Below are 26,530 nucleotides of genomic sequence, written 5' to 3'. Positions count from 1 at the left end.
TAATTTTTAACGTCAAAGTCGACTCCTCGTAAAAAAACTGAAATTTTTCGGTAATCTCCAGCTGCTTTTGCCGTCATTTTAACACTAGATTTACCGGAAACGCGCATACTTAGAACTACCGCTGAGACACTTTTGTCCCATAACGCATTATATATTTTTTTCTTACCTTTTGGAGGTTTATTAAAGCAAATAATACATAATTTTTATAGGTTTTTTCGCGTAGATTACGAATACGATGTTAAAAGTGCTTTAGAATTTTAAATTTTTATTAAAAATAAGGTTTAAAGGTTTAAAAACAAACCGTTTTTTACCTTTGAATCAATGCACCAAACAACCATGTAAACCTAGAAACTCCCGGTAGGTTTTAAAATAAAAAATAAACTATAAACTTTGGATACTACTAAAATTAGAAATAAATTAGAAATTTTGCAAAACACAACTTTTCTTGCAGGCACGTTTCACGCCATAGTTTAATACCACTGAAGACTCCTAAATATGTAAATAAATTATTTAATAAATTATGTAAGAACAAATGTGGACGTCCGCATGAAAAGGGACCACTTTGTCGGTTCTAGATTCCGAGATATTCGCAATTTACTAATTTTGAAGAAAAATATCGAAATTTTTTTTATCTTTTTTTCTTAATCTACAGGGTCTATCACGTCGATTCATGCAGTTTTTATCAATTTATTGACACTCTAAGTATTTTATTTCGTTGTTAGAAAAAAAAAATGAAAAGGGACCACTTTGTCGGAAATCTGTTATTTTTTCATTGTTTCAAAACGAAGGGAGGGAAAAATTCGAAACCTATTGATTTTCAATCTTAAGGGTGTACTAGACTTAAAACAACTCTTATCTGAATAACTTCCCAGAAGAGCCGGAGAAATTCGCATTACAATTTTTAATTTCGTGTTTTTAGAAATGAAATTTTTAATTTTTTCAAAGATTTTTTATAATAAAGTCGCTTAAAAAATTTTTTTAGGCTACTTTTCTTTTCTTTGCTTGAAATAACTTTAAAAAATAACACCGAACCTTTAAATTCGTTAAATATTCCACTTTATTAATTAATAACCGTATTTTTAGAAAAGGGACCACTTTGTCGGAGATCCATTATTTTGTCATTGTTAAAAAATGAGGGGGGGGGGGAATTCGAAACCTATTGATTTTCAATCTTAAGGGTGTACTAGACTTAAAACAACTATTATCTGAATAACTTCCCAGAAGAACCACAGATATTCATATTACAATCTTTGATTTCGTTTTTCTCGAAATGACGTATTTGATACTCCAAACTTTAAAATTCTGTAACTCATCGAATTTTTCACCAAAAAGGTTGTAAGACCACTCAAAATTTTCCAAATTTTGTCAGGAATTCGCCCATATAGATAAGTCCAATAGTGCCAAAGTGGTCCCTTTTCATGCGGACGTCCACATATTATGATCCGAGAAAATTGTCCCATTGGTAGTTCTAGGTATGCCGGTTCAGATCTCTGATTCTAATAATAATAAACTATTGAAAATTTGTAGACAATTTAAACTCACCAAAATAATAAATGTCAGAAAATTTCAGGCCTATAAATAATTTTTAAAGAAAGATACACAACAATAAACATGCGTGCAGGACAAAAATGTCCTATCGGTAGTTCAGTGTTAAATGAAAAACTCAAAGATATTATTAATCCACAGACATACCTAAATCTAAGTCTGATACCAATAAAACATTAAATATTTTAAAAACAAATTAAGTTTTTTAAACAATTTATGATAAAATAAAAGGTTTTCAAAACTTTTTGACTGCATCTTTGAGTTTTTCATTTAAAGTGACTGCAAAAAGTACTAAAGTTTACTGACAAATTTCTTTTTTTTCGAAAAGTCGACTTTGACGTTAAAAATTATTAAAAAATTAATGTAAATTATTGTAAAAAAAATTTTTTGTATATAGTTAAAGACGTTAATAAAAACATATCTTAATTTCGTAACGATCGGTTTTTTATTTACCTGCTTGAAAAAATTCGTGAAAAAGCATCGAAATTTCAAGCTTTACACCGGGCTAAAACCTTAAAAATTACCACGTATATATGTCTCAAACGAAGACACTCCTTTCACAGTGATACAGATATTTTTATAATAACATATAATTATAATACTAAAAATATATTACTAAACCAATTTATAAAATAACATTATACGTTTAAATATTTTATAAGTTTTTGCGTATCACTTTGCTGAAGTTGACGTCGCAGTAATTTGATTTGTTTGGTTCCGTGGAAAAATTACTATTTGTATATGGGGCAAAATTTCTCAAGTGTACCTATGTCAAAATTGCATGTTGTTGGATCAGGCTAATATTTTCACAGTATTTAGTACTATGTATGAGTACTTCAACCACCAAGTATTATGAAATTTTATAACAAATTGTAGAGGGGGGAGGGGGTTGAAGATTTTGGATAAGTATGATCAGTGAGTTTTCTAAAAAATCGTAGCTTCTATATAATAAAGCAAAAAAAATTTTGACCTATATGTTTTTGGTAGGTTTTTTCACGCTCTTTCAAATGGTGAAATTTTTTTTTAAAAAATTCAAAATTTAACCCTTTTTTTAAATATTCAAAATTGTTTTGATTTTCTTTTCAAGAAGGACCCTTTTTTTCTCTTTTTTTTGTACCAAAAGAAAGCTTAAGATGTGTATTTTCAATAACTAAAACGAAAAAATGACGTTTTTTTGTTTTCGAATTATTAACTAATTAATTAATAAAAATTGAAATATTTTACAACAAAATAAAGTTAACGCAATTCTGAAGTTACTACTGTAAAGCACTACAAAATCCGCATCCAACGAGTCCAATATGAAATATTTTGGATAAATTGACGTTTTATAAATAAATATTTATAAAAATTAATTAACAAATGAATATCATTTATAAAAATAAAGATAAAGTGTTAGTTTTTTTACACAAATGTTTATACAATTCTACTTTTAAAAAAATGTATTCCAGTTATTTGCAACAATTATTTAAATAAAATATTCATCACCTTATGCGTGTGTTGCGCTGCATAACTATCTTCCCGGCTTAATATTATTTCACATTTTTTATAGAATATTTTTTTATTTTTTACATTTTTGATGTAAGAAAAGATGATTTCCTTTTTACATCAATAATTTTTTATTATTTTAATATTATTTATTATTATTAAATTATTTTGTAATTAATTTATTAGGAATTACGTAAAAATTTCTTAATAATAAAAAATTATTAATGTAAAAAGGAAATCATCTTTTCTTACATCAAAAATGTAAAAAATAAAAAAAATATTCTTTAAAAAATGTGAAAAAATATTAAGCCGGGAAGATAGTTATTCAGCGCAACACACGCATAAGGTGATGAATATTTTATTTAAACAATTGTTGCAAATAACTGGAATACATTTTTTTAAAAGTAGAATTGTATAAACATTTGTGTAAAAAAAACTAACACTTTATCTTTATTTTTATAAATGATATTCATTTGTTAATTAATTTTTATAAATATTTATTTATAAAACGTCAATTTATCCAAAATATTTCACATTGGACTCGTTGGATGCGGATTTTGTAGTGCTTTACAGTAGTAACTTCAGAATTGCGTTAACTTTATTTTGTTGTAAAATATTTCAATTTTTATTAATTTTTATTAATTCGAAAACAAAAAAAACGTCATTTTTTTCGTTTTAGTTATTGAAAATACACATCTAAAGCTTTCTTTTGGCACAAAAAAAAGAGAAAAAAAGGGTCCTTCTTGAAAAGAAAATCAAAACAATTTTGAATATTTAAAAAAAGGGTTAAATTTTGAATTTTTTTAAAAAAAATTTTCACCATTTGAAAGAGCGTGAAAAAACCTACCAAAAACATATAGGTCAAAATTTTTTTGCTTTATTATATAGAAGCTACGATTTTTTAGAAAACTCACTGTTCATACTTATCCAAAATCTTCAACCCTCTCCCCCCTTTACAATTTGTTATAAAATTTCATAATACTTGGTGGTTGAAGTACTCATACATAGTACTGAATACTGTGAAAATATTAGCCCGATCCAACAAAATGCAATTTTGACATTGGTACACTTGAGAAATTTTGCCCCATACATAAATTGAGGGTCCCAATCAAAGAACCGGTTATAATTTTTTTAGCTTAAAATCATTGTCCTGTAAGTCGAAAATTAAACTGTTTTTAATCCCAATTTTTTGAGAAACATTTTGGTAATCTTTATACAAATACGAAATGTTTTCAAGAAATTGAAATTTTAAATACTTTTTTTATTTAGAGGTCGAGAATTTTGAGTCTCAAAAACTTATAACGGGTTCTTTGATTGGGACCCTCAATTGAAAGAAGGTTTATTCAGAATCTAATGTGCAAAAATAGGGGTGTACTTACGAATCGCTCGAACCGCCAATCGTCTTGAAACTTAGTTTCCTTATGTTATTTTATGCCCTGATTACGAAAATCATAATGAAAATTGTCGACTAGGTCATCTTCATGGTAAAAACCATAAAAACACCAAAAATTGTGGTTTTTTGCGATTAAGCAAAGGTTGATGACTCCTTCCTCCTCCAAATAAAAGCAGAAAAAAATTTACAAATGTTTTTAAATACAAAAAATTATGGAGGAGAAAGAAGTCATCCACCTTTGGTTTTTCAGAATTAAATAGAAAACAAAAAATATCACATTTATCTCTCCAATCAATTAAATTTTGATAAAAAAAATTTCCAACCTAAGGTGAATGACTCCTTCCTCCTCCATATAAAAGTAGAGAAAAATTTACAAATATTTTTAAACACAAAAAATTATGATTAATCCAATCCAACGAGTTAATCGCAAAAAATTACAATTTTATGGTGTTTTTATGGTTTTTGTGCGATTCCTTGAGAGATTTTAGTTTTTTCGGAGTAAGTAAACCAATTGCAATGAAACTTAGAAATTTTAATCTACTCATAAAAAGAAATATTCCCACCAAATATTACGTCAAAATATTCAGTAGTTTTTGAGATGTCAAAATTTTGGAAAAATTTTGAAATCGTTATATCTTCTTTCTATCTTAACCAAATCACTTAATTCTTCTTGGAAAAAATTCAGCATAAGAAAACCAAAAAATTGTTTATATTATGTTTACAAAAAAATTTTATAAACAAAAAAGTTATTAAATAATAATTGAATAACTTTTGAACACAAGGACGAAATTGAATGAGGCAAACACTAAATAAATCTTAGTTGCGGTTTCTATAAGATTCCGAAATAAAAATTTTGTAATGAGAATGTCTTCGTATAATATTTTTAATATTTTTGTTCACTTTTGTGCATAAACATTAGAAGTTTCTGCTACTTGGCGTGTAATTTTAGATGCGCGCGCAGACCTCTTTTTCTAATCAGCTGCTAACTTCCGGTTTTAGAGAGAGAGGTCTGCGCGCGCATCTAAAATTACACGCCAAGTAGCAGAAACTTCTAATGTTTATGCACAAAAGTGAACAAAAATATTAAAAATATTATACGAAGACATTCTCATTACAAAATTTTTTATTCAGAATCTTATAGAAACCGCAACTAAGATTTTTTTAGTGTTTGCTTCATTGAATTTCGTCCTTGTGTTCAAAAGTTATTCAATTATTATTTAATAACTTTTTTGTTTATAAAATTTTTTTGTAAACATAATAAACAAATTTTTGGTTTTTGTATGCTGAATTTTTTCCAAAAAGAATTAAGTGATTTGGTTAAGACGGAAAGAAGATATAACGATTTCAAAATTTTTCCAAAACTTTGACATCTCAAAAACTACTGAATATTTTGACGTAATATTTGGTGGAAATATTTCTTTTTATGAGTAGATTAAAATTCCTAAGTTTCATTGCAATTGGTTTACTTACTCCGAAAAAACTAAAATCTCTTATGGAATCGCACTTTTACCATGAAGATGACCTAGTCGCTAATTTTCATTATGATTTTCGTAATCAGTGCACAAAGTTCGTAAGGACACTAAGTTTCAAGATGATTGGCGGTTCGAGCGATTCGGAAGTATATCCAAAAATATTCATAGGATGTTGTGAAAATTAGAATTTTTTAACAAATTGACAATTAATTATGTGATGATTTGAGGTTATGCACGTGCAAAATATAACTTTTATAATTTAATATATCATCTACCAAAAAAGTCACTAACAAAATTCTACACTTTAAGCTGGATTCATTTATTTTCTACTTACATTAAATTGATGCAACTATAGAAACAAACTTTTTCTAATTTAAATGTGTCAAAAATGATTTCACAGCTGCTAACATACTACCTTTGACACTTGCAACGATCGTACGTCGTTTCCTGCATATGCGCTGACATATATACCACGCAATGCCACGCGAGATACCCGACGAAAGAAAAATTAGCATATTCTATGGATATCCAAATTTTTGTCCCCTTGGGATATCCTTGGGATATCTCGGGATAGAAATGGGATATCCAATGCTGTGAGGCTGAAATAATTCTAAAACATTGAAAGCTGAATAGTAATATTGGAATTACAAAAATTAATATACGCCCTCGACCTCCACTCGTATCACAAAAATCACCGTAAACAAATGGCTGCCTTTATACCCTTGTTGCTTAATATACTATTAAGGTCTTTCATCATAAACGCCGGAATTCCGTCAACTCCGGATGTAAAGGTTGGTTTTAAAATTTTGAGTACTTTGTCTACATCATCAGTTTGGAGCTGTAAATTTAAAGATGATAAAGGGATATGGAAATTTGGATGGTTTAGAGAGGGAAATTCCGTAGCTGGATTATGTACTGATGCATAGAAATTTGCAAATTCATTCACTATATTATCAAAACCTAATACAGGTTGGTCATTAAAGGTCATTTGATTAGGGATTCTGGTTTTAGGATTTGCTGTATTTAGGTTTTTCCAAAATGTTTTTGGGTCTTTGGAAAGAAGCGATTGCAAATGTAATTAATAGTTCTTAAAAGATATTTTTATTTTTATGTTTAAATTGTTACTAAATTCTTTTAGATTTATTTTGAGAAATTGAGTACGGAGTGTTTTATATCGTTTATACATAGTATGTTTTAAGGAGATATCCGAGATGATGTCACACGTAAACCATGGAGGATATTTAGGAGCGGGTATACTTTTTGTGAAAATATTGGAATGTTATTCGTCATAGTAGTTAAAAATTGGTAATTTATTTTTTATGCAATTTTATCGATGGTGGCAAAATGTATGTCATATAAATTATCGAAAGATAAAAATAATTGATAAAGTGCAGCATAGTTCCCTTTTTTTAGGTTAAATCGTGAGGATTTACAAGGATGTTGTGGAGTATTGGTACTTATGAGATTTTGATCTTTTGTTGAAGATAAAGTTATTATTAAGGGAGGATGATGTTTGTCGGGTGGAACAAAGGGAATAGGAGCTTTGTACACGTCCAATTGATCTTCGCAAAAAACAAGGTTAAGATTTTTGCCATAATGATTAACAATTTTATTGTATTGTCTTAAATTTAAAGTTAAAGAAAAATTTTTTAGGGATTCTGCCTTGGAATTCCACCCGTTATTTGTCTCGTACATATTGTTCATTTTTGAAAAAGAGGGAACATTGAAATCACCTAAAATTATAATATGTGATTTGTGTAAAATAAGTTGTTCTGAAAGTGTGTCAAAAATTCGCTGAAAATTAATAACTGATATAGATGGTGGAATATATAAAAGTAAGATATTTATTGAGTAAGTAAAAGTTAATGATATCTTCACAAATACAAGGTTCTAGAACTGAAAAAGGTCATTTGGCAAATTAATTTTTAATATTTTGGTTTTTAATTTATTATTAATCGCGAGCAAAACACCTCCTCCTCGCCGATCTTCTCTATCATTACGAAATACGTTAAATGAAAAAGGAGAAAAAATATAAGTACTGTTTACCTTATCCTTGAGCCATGTTTCCGTTAAAGCAAAAATGTTATAAAGATTAAAATCTTGAAAACTTTGTACTGTTAACAATTTGGAGTTTAATCCTCGAACATTTTGGTAAAAAATGTCTATTGATTGTTGGCTGCCTGCATTGAGGTGTCCGGTTGAGTGATGATGATTCTCGGAGTACCGTTGATGTGTCGTATTTTCAAATTATTCATATTCAATTTAAAATTATTCATATTTTGATAAATTAAAAAAATTTTGAAGAAAACCGTAAAAACCCAAAAAACACCTAAAAATTGCAAAATTGATTTTTTTCATAAAAAAACGCTGTAGTTTTTTAAAAATTTGACTTATTTAAAAACTATTTTAGGTTTTTAAAGTTACATAGATACACTTTTAGGGAAAAGAATTAGTTTTTGTATTACTTAAACAAACATAATTATTTAAACATCTGAAGTGAAAGAAATGTAAGACAATTGTCAAATAGTGAAAATCATAAAAATGAACTATAAAATGGACTTTAACAATTAATATTTACTAAAAATGGTGTTATAAATTTATAATTTTACAAACTTAATATATCTGAATATATTAACATTAAAATTTTTAACTTATAAAGTGATTCTGTAAATTAATATTTAATCAAAGTTTTAATTAACAATTTTAAATACCTTTAATATATGTTAAAATATTATTAATAATATAGAATTTATAATTTAAATTTGACTGTCATTTACCACATTTTTTTGTATTAGAATTTAATCTCTAATTGTAGAGAGAGCACAGCAATTTTTAATAAATCTAAACTCAAATTTCATAAGTTGTTACAAATACAGATTGTGTATTTTTCATAAAAATAGAATTTTTGTATAAAAATGTTTCTTTTTTATAAAATACAACTTTTTCATGCATAACCTATCAATTTATACTTTATCAGATGATTTTAACTGATTGAAAACGATTTTTTTTTAAAATTTAAATTTACTTATCTTGATAATTTTTCTAACGTTAGGGAGTAACTGGGGTGTCCAGACACCCCAGAAGTATTTTAACATGAGATAGAGCTCTTCCTAGAGCAAAACTTTTGGCGGCACTACAGGTGTCAAAAGATAGAGGTTCAAACTAAATTATCAACGGGTTTTGAGCGTAAAGAAATTATTATTGGTTAAGCCAGGGTTGAATTTTGCTTGGGGTGTCAAGACACCCCAGTTACCTTCATAGACCAGGTCACATATACAGACATGTATTTCTTTTTATTTCTCTCCTTAGCAACTGTATAGAATCAAATGCTTATAACTCCTCCGAATTTGTTTATAATATAAAATCAGATAAGGTCCTATGGGATCACACTCTGTCAAAGCATTAGTCAGTCGCTCGTCCGCTCTCTTTTAATAAAGACTTACTTTAAATTGATTATTGTCTTTTATTGAGTTATATACTTATTTGTTTCTTTTATCCTTTAAGTCATTATACTTTAATATTAAAATCCAATAAGTAAATTATAAAGGGATATATTCATTATATCAATTAAATTATAACAAGTTGTTCATTTCATGACCATTTAGCTTCCTCAATGTATAAAAATTGCGGTTTTGCAAACTTTTGAAAAACTATGTACAAAAGGGTTCGTCCAGAAGATTTGTTAAAAATAAAATTATATAAATCATTTATAATTTATAAGTTGTTATATAAATATTTGGTGAAATTTACACTTTTATTTGCCAATTGCTTTTTTTTATGATAGAATAATCATTTCAAAATATTAATATTAATATTAAATAAATTATGAAAAAAATACAAAATTTGAATTTTTTTTTTAAAAGAAAAATACTTATTAATTTGATAAATTTTGATAAAATATATACTTTGTATACATCAATCGATTCGTTTTCTTGTCAGGAATGTAATTTTGAGAAAAATTAATGAAAATATTAACAAATAAAAAAATTATTTCAAAAAATACAAAAAAAAAATTTTTCTGAATTTTAAAAAAATTGTATAAAAAAAATTTTTGTAGATATTTTCGAAAATCCTTGTGTCAGATTTTAGGTATTAATGACTGCAATAAACCTGCAAAATTTCAGGACAGTCCATCAAAATTACACACACACACATACACACATACATACACACACACATACATCTGGACATTTGCTCATAATTGAATATACATATGTTTTAGATGAAAATGAGTCCATATAACCTTCTTTTGAAAAATTGAAAATCGTCACCAATGCAAAGCTTCCTCATGAGGAAGCAAAATGAAAAAAAATATAATAGGATATCTATTAATCAGTGTTCTTCTGTAATCAAATAAAAATACAAGAGTATATTAATGAAATGCTTTCTCAACAATAGAGTGCATTAGGATATTGTACAGGAATACGTACAGTGTGATTTATTACTAATAATCCTTTCTAATGGTTTGACAAATATGATTACAAATCGGTAAGCATGTAACGTCAACAATAAAAGATTATCACGTATATTCATACACAGAAGTAAAACTATACCTGTATTGGGTAGATTATAAATTATATCTATGGCAAGGTAGACCAATAATCAAATTGAAATGTTCCGGGCTGATTAAATCGATCTTCAGTGTACCCCTCAGCTTATCGGCTCAACACAACCCTTTTCTGTTTCTCTCTCTCTTCATTTCTTTCACGAATATTTCCCTTTCATTTCGCTGCACACACTCTACGCGCGCAGAATTTATAATTTCTGGAATAATCGTTTTTTCAGGTCAATGCACCTTTTTTGTATAGATTTTTCCTTCCTGATATGCGTTTTAATTGATCAAAAAAAGTTTACTATTTTTCTTTTTCATATTCAATATTATAGAAACGATCTGGAAAATATAGGAGAATTTTTTTTATCAGGTCAAAAGAAAAACTCATTAGATTGTATAAAAGTAAAGTTATTTTTTTATAAGTTGCACGCCGAAGGGAAGTTTTCTTTTTTTTGCAAAGAGTAAAGAAATTACTCTGAAGTCGTCAATAACAATATTTGCATGAGAAAAAAGAATTATGCAAACTTTTTTCAGAGGTTTACGAACTTCTTTCCATTATTTTCTCTTCCTCGTGAACGCTAAGTTTTTAAAATAAAATTATCTAATTCTCACGTTATTTTCATTTTTTTATAATTGCTATTCTTTTAATTTTTATTCTTTTAATTATTTTATTTATATAACATAAAAACCGCTGCCAAGTTGTATATTTTTTTATAATTTTGGTGCTCATTTCATGAACACTTTACTTCCACATAGAGATAATAATAGTAATAGGAAAATATATGAATAACTTTTTATAAATATGGTAAAAGTGATTGAATTTTGGGTCAATCAATGTATTTTAAATACTCTACAATATAGTTATAATAGTTTAATAGTTAAAAAAAAGTTTTCAAACAAAAAAGTTGAGAAAATGTCATTTTCCACAATTTTTGGTTTTTAAAATACCAATAATTTCGAAATTTATTATCGAATTAGGTTCAAAAATAGGTCAATCGAAGCGTTTTTTGAAGCTCTACAAGTCGGTAACGATATATTTAAGATTACTTTTACATTTTTCAACACAATTTTCAAAAGTCTTATTTTCCAAAATTTTGAATTTTTAAAAGTTTAATATCTCCAGTTAATATGGACGAAAAATGTTCAATTAGAGCTCAAAAGATGCGTCTAAAAAAACTCTACAAAATTATGGAAAAACATTTATAGGTGTCCTAACATTTTTTTAAAGTTATGGGCAAAAAACGTTTTTTTGCAAAATTATAAATCCAAAAAAAATTTAGTTAAACTTTATTAATCTATCTCAAAGTACTCTCATTTTATGTCCGCAGGTGAGATGTACAATTTAAAAAAAAATTCAACCCAAAAGCTCTTCATGATTTCGAGATATTTATGAAAATGTGATGTTTACACACACACACACATACGGAATGACATTTTTTAAAAATGTCATTTTTGAACTCTTGAGGTCAAATAACATAAAGATATGTCAAAAAATTGAACTCGAAAAATTTCGGTATTACAATACTTCCTCTATGAGGAAGTAAAAATGATTAATAAAATAATAAATAATTATTTTTTTAATATTACATTTTTTTAGTAACTATTCAGTTATTTTTAAGTCGATACTTATTCAAGTATCTGGTCGGCTGAAAATTTAAAAAATAAAAAAAATCGATTTCTTATGAAATTTTAAAAAAATTTCCTGATTTTGATTAAAATTCCCTGACTTCCCTGACCGCTGGACACCCTTATTAATATGTTAATTATTTATATATTATTTATTATTAAACTTTTTTATAATATAAATATAATTTTATTTATAACAAAAAATTGTAGGATAATAAAAAAATTAATAATAAATAAATTTTAAAATACAATATACCGTCAGAAATTGTCAGTGCGAACGACGGGCGAGCTAAGAAAAATTGCTGCTGAAATTAAATTAACATAGTTTATTATTGGAAAATGATAGCTACTTCACTAAGAAAACATTATACTTAATTCAAATACAAAAATAATTTTAGATGATTTTGTAATTGAAATTAGTTTATAAGTTTATTCCCAATATATAGAAAATATCTACTGCTTTCATTCAAAAGTATTATTTATTTGAATAATTATATTTAATTATAATGTATTTTCTGTTTTGGTTTAAACAAAAAGTATGTTTAAAAATATTATGTTTGAAAGCCTATTAAATTCTGCGTCGACTGATGTGTAAATAAATATTATTTTATATTTTTGAGAGATTTATCTCCTAAGACATTTTGAAAAAAATTGATTAATTTTTCTAATTTCGTGCACCCTAAAAAGAGTAATCTCATAGTTAAAAAAAAAATCCTCTTCTAATATCCTCTAAAGTTTTCTTCTCCAAACGAAAATATTTCAATATTTCAAACAATTTTTTGATTAAAGTAATTAACTATTAGTTATTAATTATATTTATTTAATTAAAAACATTTAATTCAGTAAAAAATAATTCAATTAAATTTATTTAACAATTATATTTATCTAAATAATTTCTTATCAATAATAATTTATTAATTTATAATTTATTTAATTGGATTAAATCACTTTATTACGTCAATAATATATCTGAAGGAATCGCGTTAATTAAGATAACGATTTTCACGAACGTATTTCCGAAATAGACTGAGACTTTCTTTTTTTAAGTACTTGAAAGACGAAGATGATGAAAAAGATTTGGATAAAGGGAATATAGCCCTCTCACGCACACTACTTTTATTTTAATGTGTAAGTATATGTATGTTCGTATAGTGAATGAACCTCTCTATTTCAAGTGTTTAAAAGACAAAGATAGAAAATATAAATTTAGCCAATTGAGTATAGCTCACGAGTGAAAGCAACCAATGGGATAGGCGTTACTATACTTCGAGATATTTCGAGAGATTTTCGTTTAGAGATTTCTTATATAGGATAATAGGACTAGCGGTTCTTTAATTTAATTTTTTATTTAAAATAAATTGAATTTTTTGTTTACTTTCTAATATAAATCTTTATAAATAAGATCAGACTTTTGTCTGTACATTGCATAGAATTTGAAAATTCGTGTTTAGTTTTTCTATTCGAGTAGTAAGAATTCCAAAAATTAAAATAAAAAAATTATGTATGTATGTGTGTATGTATGTGTATGTATGTATGTCTGTCCGCAATATTTTGTCCGGGATAAACACAAAGACTACTCGACCGATTAAATCGAAACTTAACAGTCTCTTTGGTCTTAGTCTAACTTAAATTTATAGCCATATCCGATTGAAAATATTAAGCTGAACAAAAGCTATAGCTTTTTTCACAAAATTCAAAAAATCAAAAAAATGCAAATTTTTTAATTTTTTGTCAAATTGATGTGACACTTTCTGTAGCTAGGATAATGTCACCTTAAGTGGACCGCCTAAGCTTTTTTTCTAAAAAATTCTTTATGAAAGCAAATTAATTGGAGGTTTCTATTCCAAGCTTTAGTTTAGATCCCTAGATAAGTGTTTATACCATAAAAGCTTTGATTTTTTTTTATTTGGAAAAAACAATTGACTTTAAAAAAAAAAGATAATTTTTAAGGAATGAAAAAAGTGTAACCTTGAGTGGACCACTCCTAAAAAATTGTAAAAGTTATTCTAAATTCTTTAATGTATTTAATATTTCTGATATATTGAAACAAAATTTATGATACGCAGCTTCAGACCATGTATGTGTCGCAATTTTTACAAGTTAAACCATTTTTAATAATTTGGCACATATCACATCAACACGGAGAAAAATGGAAAAATGATTTATGCAGTCAGTGTAGTACTCCTTTATAGAATAATATGTGACAGGTACACACTATAATATTAGAAGTTTCATAGCTGAACACTTTGGGACTCAACACAAGTTATCCCATTCATCAGCTTAAACAAGACTGTTTATATAGTCTAAGAGGGAATAAGAGTATAAAAAATTGGAATGAGAAATTACTTTCTCATGTAATTGTTAAAAGAACGCGGCAGTGTACAAAACACAAGTCAATAATAGAAGCGAATATTGAACAACTAGTACTCAGTCCAGTTCTTTCGAAAAATGAACGCAGTGCACATAAAGTAGATACCTACTCGAAAACCACAAATTATTCACTCTCTCACACTAATGGTCGTTCACTTATTTTACCGTTTCACTTACTCTTATCACTCTCAACTATTATGCAGTGCAGTTAAGTTCATTAAATTATTAAATATTGCTGTGAGAATAATTAATTATACATTTCATTCAAGGTCAATTTACTATTTTGTACACGGAAAAAAAAGAATAATCAAATTTACCATGAGGAGTGTCAAACTTGAAAAAGGTTAAGAAAAAATTAATGTTTTTTATTTATTTATTATTAAATTCTAATAACTACCGTATCAAATTAAAACTAGTTGGCAATATTATTTATTCAATATTATGAATATTGTTGACATACATACTTACATTAATTAGGGGAGCGTGGGGGAATTGGAGCCCCTTAAGGAAAGTTATTAAAAAAACCAACTTATCTTTACAATAATACATTGTTTTGTCATTTTCTACTCATTTCGTTATTCATCTTTAATTATGTTTAATTAGAAACTTAAAAAGAGAAAGTAAATTGTAAAAAAAAAATTTCCAAAAAAAAAATACATTTTTTGCGATCACCCAATTTGTGGGGTATTGGGAGCTTTCACTTAAAATTTAAAAAATTTCTATTTTTTAGGAATATTTTTTGTTTTCTAATAGAAAAAAGTGTTATTACTTACAATGAAGCCAAAACTGTAGACTTAGAATAAATTTTTTCCTAAATTATAATTCAATACAAAATTATAGAATTCTTGATTTTATCACTCGGTCAAATTAATAATATGTAAGATGTAGACTATCGATCACTCCGAGTCAAATTAACTCGGAAAAATAATTTGACTCGGAGTGATCGATAGTCTACATCTTACATATCAATACAAAATTTTTGAAGAAAAATTAAATTTTTCATTTTTTCCACCAAAAATTATTTTTTAATTAAAAGTTTGTTCATAAGGTGATATCTTTTACAATTTTTAAAGAAATAACGAAATCCGCAACATAGTAACGAACATTCTTTGGGCTGACACTATTTCTCCCATTACCCCACAGAATTCTTACAGGCCAAAATTTGAATAAAAAGATAAAAACATAAACAAATTTTATTATTATATCGATTTTTATACAAGTATACATATCTACACATATTCACCTAATAATATAATGAAAAAACAGAACTAAATAATACGATTTTAACTACTTTGGTGATGTTTAGAAATATTTTGCATTTTACAACGAAAACTCAAAAAATACATTTTCCCTTGTTTTTACTAAAAATTTGTCAAGAATGTAATCGTTTGTTTTGGAATGATATAAACAAAGGTTGTAGAAGATTTTCTAAACATTGCAGCGAATTTGAAGGCTTTTAAGTACGTGAAATTTAAAAGCTCCCATTACCCGCAAGCTCCGCCATTACCCCACGCTCCCCTACAAAGTAAAATTTAAACATGATGTAATTTATTTCATTGGTAAGGGATGTTTCATAAATAGGAAATTTCCCCCATCGATTGCGTAGCCGAGAGGCTTAATGTAAAAGCGTGCGATTTATAATTATGCGTATATTTAGTTGTATGGTTAGGTAGGTGTTCAATCCCGTATGATTGTAAGATTTTCCGATGCATTTAGTTGTTAATTGTAAGTATGAAAATGTGGGAAGAATAAAACTTGTGAATTAATGAATATGAATATATAAAGAGTGCATTTAACATATTTTTCTTCTTTTAATGATTGGTTATTGTTTTTTTTTATATAAAATTGACGAAGTGAATAAAAGGAAACACTCGTTTCGCGTCGCGTCGGCCATTTATTTTGACAGGTTCCGCGCCTGCGTTCCTTTATTATGAAAGTTTCGAAGTAGAGGACTGAGTCCAGTTTCTCTACTATGCACACTGCAGCGCGCATTATAATCTTCGCCTGTGTTTCAATGCTCTTTACAGTAAAATTTAGAACTAAGGCCCTCTATACACTATACGCATCACCCTAAGATGCTTGATGGAAATGAATTAATGTACTTTTACTGGACTGAGTTCTGTTTTTTCAATATTGACTCCCAGTTTTTCAAACTCCATTTTTCTCCGTGAATATCACAAAAAAATTAATAAAGAACATAAACATAGTTTCAAACCAATTCATTGTCAATTTATTTCCATAAAAATGGTAAACTGACATTAAAAATATAAAAAACAGGCAGTCCACTTATGGTTATAAACAGTGGTCCACTCATGGTGACATGCAACTTTTTATGGCAGCCACCACAATTTTTTTTTGAGTCAAAATAATCACTTAATTAAACTAAGACAATCAATTTCAATGTTCAAAGTAGTAGGAAAAAAATAAGTTACCTTTTAAAACTTAAATTTTACACTACTTTTACACTTCCGAATCACTTCACTCATTGTAAGAGCGACTTCTTTTTTGGTTTGTGTTCTTAAAAATGCGTTACATCAAACGATAACGTATCGCGGAACTTAATTTCTTACGGTTTCTAGGTGCGGTGCTGCTATTCGCACTATTTATTTCACGTTTCAGCTGTCAGATAACTTAAAAGCTCAGGCGGTCCACTCAAGGTGACATTACCCTACTTTTTAATATAAATACAACTAATATTTACTTTAAAAATGAAATATAAATAATATATCCGAATTTTTAAGCCAAAATCATATTTTTGATTTTCGACAAAATTTTTAATTAATTTTTTTTGGTTGTTTAATTTTTTATTAAGTTGGTAGTGATATCAGTTGATGTTTTGAAATTTTTAATTACATTTATTACATTTATTTTATTAAAATGTTTAGAGTCATGAATTTGATGTCTATTACAAATTTTCTAAAATCAATGAACGTGAGTTTGCAAACAATTTCTATATTGATATTTTTAGGTTTTATGTTTGAAAATTTCATAGTATGTATTGTTATCTTTAACGTAGAAAATAAAATATATATGTTCAATATAAAGGGTGCAGTAAAAGTACCAATAAACTTGAAATTTAACTTCAGCGGGCACTGGGACATAGAAAGTCCTTAAGACGCCATTAGAGCAAATTGGGATTTATGAATCAAAATTGTCTTATTTTTGAATTCTAGAAATTTTTTAGAAATGACTTTGAAAATAAATAACAAATTCCTATTTATGAATTAAAATTTTTCTTCTTGAATTTTAGAAATGTTTGGGGTATGTTGTTGCTTTCCAAAATTCTATCCGTCCATTACGCAAAAACGGGTAAAATGTAAAAACCCATGTGGAAATTTTCAATAGGGATATGGAAAAATTATACCATACGGTTTTACATGGGAATCCATATGGTTTCCTTTATGAAAGTAGATCCCATACAGATTCCCATGTGGGAATCGAAAACGTGTATAGTTTTTACTAATACATTTAACAGAGTGTCTATTAACCGCAAAGGAAACCCGAGAAATAGCCGGGAATTTAATTCGACAGGAAAAATCGGGAATTTTCTTATCTAATTAAAAAAAGTTTTATTATATTAATTCGTTTTTAAAAAATTGCTTTTTGCTTTAATTTCTATGGATGTAATATTTTTATTTGTCAAAATTTAAGACCAACTTTCAGCCTACAATATAGGTCTTATTTTAGATTTTAGTAGTCGTATAACGTGGAGCCTACTTGCGATACAATTAGTTTGAATTAGATTCTATATAACTCCAAAAGCTGGTGGAAAATTAGTATTAATTATTAATACATTAATTGAAATACTACAAACGCATAAAGTACTACAATTTGACAGATACTGTTCTGTAAATCTGAATTAGTTAAAAATAGTATTTGATAGAAAAAGTCATTTGCTAATACAAATAGTAATATTTTCCTAATGAAATAGTTAATGGTAACTAATTATTAGTTTTTCCCAGTCAAATTAAATTCCCGATTGGCAGACACCTGTTCAAATATATTAATAGAAACTAAAACCCGTCGAAGACGGGTACGACAGCTATAGTTCAATATAAATTGCAACTGCAATGATATTAAAAAAATACATTTTTTTAACATTATTTTACATTCCTGTGACATATCAATATTAATCACGTATCTAAAATATACTTTTCTGTAAAGTTATTAAAAAATTTCAAAATAATTATTTCTTGTAATTAATAATAAATATTTTTGATGTTTAAGGTACTACTACACTTTAGAATTTAAAAAAATTTTATTTTTTTTTATTGTATTTTTTAACTCATTATAACTTCAGAAAACACCTCATAAAGTATTTATAACCAATTGTAAAAAATAAAAGTAAATTTTTCAAAAAATATTCAATTAATGTAAAAAGTCATTGACAAATTAAGTAAGTCTTTAAGGGGATGGTGGGGTCCAGCTTTTTGTTACGACCACTAGAAACATTGGTGCTAATGTATGTAACAGTGTCTGAAATAAAAAAAATGGTGGGGGTTCAATTTGCAAAAGAATTTTAGGTAATTTATGGATGGCCTCTAACGATACATATAAGTTTAAACGCGTTTTTCTCAAAATAACGTTTTCTCAAATTGCGGACAGTTTATCTCTGAATCTATTGAACCGATTTTAATAAATGATAACTCGTTTTGTTTTTTAGCATGTCCTTTGTGACAATTTACCAGAAAATGGTCAAAAAATTAAAAAAAAACATTTTTGCAGACTAGAAAAATACTGAAAAACACAGTGTATTTTTAAACAAATTATTGAAACATCTGCTATTTTTTTATTTTAGTCGATTTTTCATTATTGGTGGTAGATTGCTATGCAAGACACCTTCCTTTTTAAAAAGCAATTTGGATTTTTTGTTTCCGATTTGTCAATCTTGAGATAAACTGTCCGCAATTGGACAACTAACTTTTTGGAGTTTCGATCTGAATGCTGTCTGCAGATTATGATATTATATAAAAATTAAAAACAAACCATTATTTTTATTCTCTAAATATGTACTTATATAGTCAAAAAAGTTTTTTAAATATTTATAATAAAAGACCTAAGAAATTTTTTTTTTAAATTTGGTCTTTTAAGAGCCTTCTAAAGTGTAGTAGTACCTTAATTTCATATGATCCTTGATGTATTGAATTTATAAATTGATGTCAAAATCGTTCTGATTTTTTACACGGAGATTGAATGAAAAAAATCATTACAACAGAATACTATTACCTGCCCTTAATTGGCAGATATTGCAAAAATATGAAAAATTGTACCTTAAACCGTTTTCGTTCCTAAAAAATGTTAAGAACGTTTTTGGAACGAACATGGTTTTTTGCCCACTGGGCAATTATTTCAATTGTTGTTTCCATATTTAAATGAGATCTCCCTTTCCATTCTATCAAAGTTTAGTTTTTAATTGTCTTTATAATTTAAATGTGATCAATTTAGACATTTAACAGGTATTAATTTTATTATCACTTTTTCCTAATATTCTGTATATTTTTTCCACAACCCAGGCGGAAAAGTCGGACGAATGTCGGAATTTACAACCGGCTGGGATCCGCGCCCGTACGGACCGCCAGCACCGATGATCTGTACCGAATCGGATCTGAAAAAGCAACCGGCGCGGTACAGATTATGCTCCGACTGTCGGAACCGTCTTCCCACTATTGTCAGTACCGGCTCGGTACTGGATTTCTTCCGCCGGCGGATTTTATTTTTCTGCGGCGTCGGAAGAATGACGGATATGTTGAGTCTGTACTGGCTCGGTACTGGGGCGGATCCGACTGCGGATGTCGTCATTTATTGTCACATTATGAATCACATTATAAATTTATTTTCAATAAATGTGTCATAACTAAATAATTATTACAATAATTAATTGCATTATTTTAGAAAATAATGATTAATTAATAAATGAATTTAATCAAAATATTAAGTAATTATTTATTGAGACTTTTTTCAAAATTAACCAATTAAAAAAATTTGTTGTGCACTTATAATTTATAATTATTATAAATAAATTTATACTATTAATATAAATTTATTATTATTGAGATATTATTAATTAATATTATTGAGAATTAATAATAAATTATTAATATTAATAAATATTAATATTCATGTTAATAATTTATTATTAATTCTCAATAATATTAATGTTAATTAATAATATCTCTATAGTAATAAATTTATTATTATTGTGATATTAATTAAAATTATTAATATTATTATGTTCAATATTATTATATTGAGATACAATTATTTAATATATTATATAATAATAAAAATATAGCTGTAGCATTGACGCGTAGTTATTCGACAAGTTTAATTTCAGCTTGTGACACTTGAGAGTATTTAATATTTGAGAGTCCCTTGCGAGCGTAGCATAGTGGTTAGCGTGCGAGATTTCGGTGCGTAAATATTCGGTTAGGCGTAGGTTCGTACCTCCAAGCGTTAGGATTTTTCAAATGTGTATGTAATAAAAAATTGCGTTTAAGTGTATAAAAAAATTTAAAAATGTGTAAAGTGAACTGTCAATGAATTGTCATCAGTATTTATCTTTTGCAATTAATTATTATTTTTTGTATTGATATTTGTTGAAATTATCATTTGGATCCGACCCGGTTGTTAGTCGGTAGAATGCCAGCGCTCGGCTGGCTATTAAATGAAAAATCCACGGTCGGTAGAGTGCCAGGTCCCAGCCGGTTGAATTATACACGGAACGGCTTCTCCCGGCCGGTCAGCGGGCGGTAGAATGCCAGTTCCGAGCCGGTTGCCAGCGCGTTCCTGGCCTAGTCACTATTCGGTAGAATGCCCGTTCACATTCGGTTGGCAGGCGGTTCCCAGCCAGTACAGTTACACCGGCGTCAGTACGGGCTAGGATCCGCGCCGGTTGGAAATTTCCGCCTGGGAATAATCTATGAATATAATTAAGAAGTAACTCAGCTATTATTTTACCAATTCATTCTCGGCTCTAAAGAGTATGTTTCATTTTCTGTCTCTTGTAATATTAAACTTTCATAGTTGTCAAAATAATTTCAGGAAACTCAATACTCAAACTTTAAAATCCCTAGTTAAATAAAAAAAATTTTATGAGTGCTTAACTGTTTATCAAAAATTCATTCTATGTGGACGTTCGCATGAAAAGGGACCACTTTGGCACAATGGACTTATCTATATGGGCGAATTCCTTGCAAAATTTGGAAAATTTTGAGTGTTCTTAGAACCTTTCTGGTGAAAAATTCGATGAGTTACAGAATTTCAAAGTTTAGAATATCAAAAACCTCACTTTCAGAAAATCGAAATCAAAGATTGTAATGCGAATATCTTTGATTCTTCTAGGAAGTTATTCAGATAAGAATTGTTTTAAGTCTAGTACAATGAAAAAATAACGGACATCCGACAAAGTGGTCCCTTTTTAGTTCTTTTTTAACAACGAAATAAAATACTAAAAGTATCAATAAATTAATAAAAAATGCATAATTCGACGTGTGAGACCCTGATGTAAATTAAGAAAAAAGTAATGAATATTTCAAATTTTCATCGGTTCCACTTTTTGCACGAGTCTTTTATTTAATTGTTCTCTGTTAAATTTTATAATAAAAAAATATAATAATTTAAATAGTTTGATTGTCTCAATTAAAGAAAATTGATTTCTTTCCATTCTAACATTTGATAATACCAGAAATACTACATATAACACATTATTATTTTTGTTGTAGACACAGCCTAAAAATACGAAAATAAAAAACGTTTAATTTACGTTTATAATAAATAAACAATTTTATTGCAGAAAATAAAGTAAGAGTCCAAAAGAAAGTGTATAATCAAACATTTAATAAGTTAACATTACTCCAAATTAATCTTGGTGCACTACTTCGATTCAGCCAATCAGAGAAGTGCACATAATTCGACTTTCGATTTTTTATTCGACCTTTTTAAGCTGGTCTTTTTTAAAAAAGAATTTTAATTTTAAGTGTTTCTTGTTAGAAAACAAAAATTTTATTTTGTTGATAACTGTTTCCCTTTTTTCTATAGTGCTTTTTCTTATGGTCTTCTCTCGACGCTTCTTCTCTTTTATATCAGAAATGTATATACATTTCACATCGTAATTCACGCATAATTCACGCTTCCTGGTAAATCGACCAAAGATTACAGTAATTTCTTTCGATCTTTCGAATGGGTAACGCCCAACTTAGCCTCGCGAGAATACTTTGGATTAAAACAGTAATTTAAAAAAAGCCGGATAGAGAGAAAGTGCACTTGAAGCTTTTTAGCAGACTCGGATTAACACTCAAGACTTGTTGGCACCTTAAATAAGAAAATCTCTTAATTCTCCCCTTGGACTTTTTTTATTATATTTTCTTAGAGATATAAATTCCATTAAAAAGCGGGCTTGTACTTTACGTTTTTGAATTAATTGAAATATTTACAAGATTTGAGTAGGTTTAGAAAAAATTACCCTCTAAAGTAGAATATTCATCAGAGAATTCTTCAAAGAAACAATCTTCCAAGACTAGACTTTCTATAAAAAGAAAATTAAAATCAATAAAAAGTTAAAAATAGTGTTCTGTTTTTAGATAGAAAATAGAAAATCAATTTAAGTAATTGATTAAATTGGTTTTAGGTGAGGAATCAGGAGGATACACTGGAAAACCATTACCAACCTATAGACCGGCTGCTCAATTGGTTTCACTTGGAGGAACTACGAGACTTTTCTGTGAGGCTTATCTCGGAAATGTCGGTCTTCCTGATGCCAAAAACTCTGTAACTTGGTCCAAATCGGACAGCAATGTAACCCTACCAAATCATGGCCGAGTATCCCAACACAAAGTTTCTCGGTGAGTAGAAAAATATTATTTCTTTCAGTGATAAATATATTTGTAAATGATTACGATGGACACCTCGCTTTTTAGTTGAAAAAAAGGACACCTAGAAAATATTTATTTTAAATGAATTTTTGTTTGGCGATATAATATGTGTAATGTACTTGATTTATGAGATTTTGTGCTAAAAAACTATGAAGATAATATTATGTTCTTAAATCTTTGATCACAAAAACTCATAAAACAATTGCATCACACATAGTATCGCCAAACGAAAATTTTCTGTTCTACTAATCATTTTTATCTATATTAAATGTTTTCTACATATTATAAAAAAATGGAAAAGGACACAATGATCAATATCTGTCCTAATAAGCTAATAAGCGAAAAAACATTCACTGTATAGATCATTTTATTGAGTACATACTTTCTTTTCATGAAACATACATACATTCATTTCTTATAAAGTAATTAGCATTAGAGTATATAAAAACACAGGAAAATACAGGAAAATGCGATTGACGAACTTTGTCGAATTCTGGTAATTGCACGATTCAAAATAAAACATTCAAAAAAATCAAGCATATTCTTTGGTTTTTCCTTAATCAATAGTGACAATAAAAATTCAAAAATGTTATTAACTTTTAGAAATACAACCAATAATACACGACAATGCTATCTTAGCTTCTAACAGTGATAGAAAGTTCATTCAAAAAACAATAAATTGCAAAAAAATCAATTAACTGAAAAAATTAAAAATTAAGTAACAATAAAAATTATTATAAGTTTAGAACGCGATTCTTCTTTCATCGCTATTTTTTATTGGCTCTTGAAACTGATACTATCACCACAATCAGGAAAAGACTTGGTCCTTTCTTTGTATCCTTTATGCCTGAAAAGAAATTCAGAAGTAGTGAGTGCTTTAAACTCCATAGGCGTAGAAACGAAAAAATATAATAATAAAATTTAAAATTATCAACGTCAGTATTAATTATTATAATTATTACTTTTATTAGTGTTAAAGTTGTTGTTATTTTCATTATTGCTATTATTATTAATATAAATATTAGTATTATTATTAATGTTATTATTATTGAGGGTAAACACTGTAAAGAGATACCAGGATGCACTCCCTTTGCAGAAACTTCCTGCTATCTTGAAGAGACACATCGACCTCCACGTCCGAATATACATGTTCACGTGCCCTTGGATATCATAGACGTCGCATCAATGCTCCGGCAATGCTATAACGTCACGGGACAAAGAAATAAAAAAAAACGAATGACATGGACAAAATTTTGAATGAAATACTCCAAGTGGGTACCTCGAAAAAGGGGTAATCCCACCACCGATTCTGATCGGGTGCAAGCCCCGATAGTCGGTGCAGATGGCTCTAAGGATTTTGGAGGGAGCCAAATAGATAGCCAGCTGACATGCTACGAATCAAATGTCGCAAATCAGTTCCTGGCTATTCCCGGGATTTTTAAGAGCGTGCACCAGGCATTCAAGCGCTAAAAGAACGTCAGTCGTGACATCCAGGATGGCGTGGCGGTTTTGGAGAGTGCGTTCTTAACAATTTGTAAGAATTTACGTTTTATCCCCGAGCCGTTCAAAGACCAGGAGCCACAACATCCAACTGTGGGAGCTCGACAGCAGACGGAGAGCACTACTGCAGCTCTGGACGGCGTAACAACACGCCCTAATAAGGCAAAAGGCGTTAATAAACGCACCAGGGAAGGTGCAAGCCCGGATGCGAGTCCACAACAAGCGACTCGAAGCGAGAAGAGAATTAAGCGAAAGGATGTTCCACAGCTTGATTCTGAGTCGCTAGTTGGAACAAAAGAGACGCCCTCAAATAGTCCTAGCAAGTCGTATGCTGAGACCGTCTTGAAAGACGGAGCGGACAATGGGGACGGCTTCAAAGTTGTTAAAAACAAAAAGAAACGGGCTCCAAAAAATAAGCCCTCAGGTGAGAAAAAAGAGTTTCCGAAGCCCCCTTTGAAGCTAAGGAGCACGAAAGCTCTTAAAATCTCGGCAAGAGACCCAAAGTTGTATAAGGGTATCTTGCCGCTGATAAAAGCAAAGGTAAACCCAGAAGATACGGGTACCGTGATCCGGAAAATCAGGAGAACTTTTAAATAGGAGGTTCTCGTGATAGTGAAAAAGGGTGGAGAGACCTTAAAATTTGCAGAGGCACTGTCTTCGGCCCTGCATGGCAAAGCTGAGGTCACACCTCTGGTGAATAGAAGGTCTCTAGAGATTAAGGATTTGGATGAAACCACCACAGAGGATGAGGTGACTTCAGCACTGAGAGAAAAGCTGGATAAACCCGACCTGAAGATGGAGTGCCGACTTTTGCCGCGCTACAGAGGAACTAAGGTTGCTCTGGTACGTCTGACTGAGGCAGAAAGTAACACTCTGCTAAAGTTTGGTAAAATAAAAATCGGCTGGATAAATGCTCCAATTCGCGAGTATGTTGAAGTAGCTAGGTGCCAAAAGTGCCTAGGTGACACAGAACCCTATCCTGCAAAGGCCCCGACAGAAGTAAAAACTGTCGGAGATGCGGCGGAGAGGGACACCTCGCGAAGAGCTGTAACGTTAAGCCAAAGTGCCTTACATGCTTGGACCTGGGGAAGCCGGAAACGGATCATGAGTCCGAAAAAAGAGCCTGCCCGGTTTACAGGGAAGAACTGCAAAAGATTAGAAGGGCAAATCCTTAAAATTTTTGCAGGTCAACCTGCATTCAAGTAAGGATGCACAGTTGCTCCTAATGCAAACAGCAAGGGAAAATGAGGTCGATATCCTGTTCTGCAGTGAGCAGTATCAAGGAAGCGACCTCGCCCCTTGGTATCAGGATAAGGCGAAGAGAGCCGCCATAAAGCTGTGCAACCCAGAATTGCGGGTTGACAAGTTTCTGGAGACGAGCAGTGGATTCGTGTGGATAGAGGTAGCTAATATACGTATGTATAGCTGCTACTTCTCACCCAACGACCCAACGACCCACTGACAAACTTCGAAGCCAATATCGAAGACCTAGAAGCGAGCCTTACAGATTCTAGGCTGGATGTCATCATCACTGGCGATTTTAACGCAAAGTCGCCAGAGTGAGGTGAGACAAGACTCGACAAGAGAGGAATTCGTATTGAAAAAATAAACTCCAGAAACGACTTATTGGCTGTAAACCGAGGCAATACATGGACTTTTAGCCGAGGTGCGATCGGATCAATTATAGATCTAACGATCGCATCGTCTAAACTATTTA

The 26,530-nt window shown here is 29.1% G+C and overlaps 1 protein-coding gene across 1 annotated transcript in view; it reads left to right on the top strand.

The window, feature by feature from the left end:
* The window catches only part of LOC122498329, a 171,964-nt gene that overhangs the window by 7,769 nt on the left and 137,665 nt on the right, over window positions 1–26,530 (top strand). The window contains exon 2 of the mRNA XM_043606014.1: window positions 23,070–23,283. Coding sequence (XP_043461949.1) covers window positions 23,070–23,283 — 214 coding nt within the window. The remainder of the gene's footprint in view (window positions 1–23,069; window positions 23,284–26,530) is intronic.

The sequence above is a fragment of the Leptopilina heterotoma genome, unplaced genomic scaffold (genome assembly GCF_015476425.1).
Source record: "Leptopilina heterotoma isolate Lh14 unplaced genomic scaffold, ASM1547642v1 Lhet_146, whole genome shotgun sequence".
Taxonomy (NCBI): Eukaryota; Metazoa; Arthropoda; class Insecta; order Hymenoptera; family Figitidae; genus Leptopilina; species Leptopilina heterotoma.
Note: the sequence above shows the minus strand (reverse complement) of the source record. Positions and strands in the feature narration are given on the sequence as shown.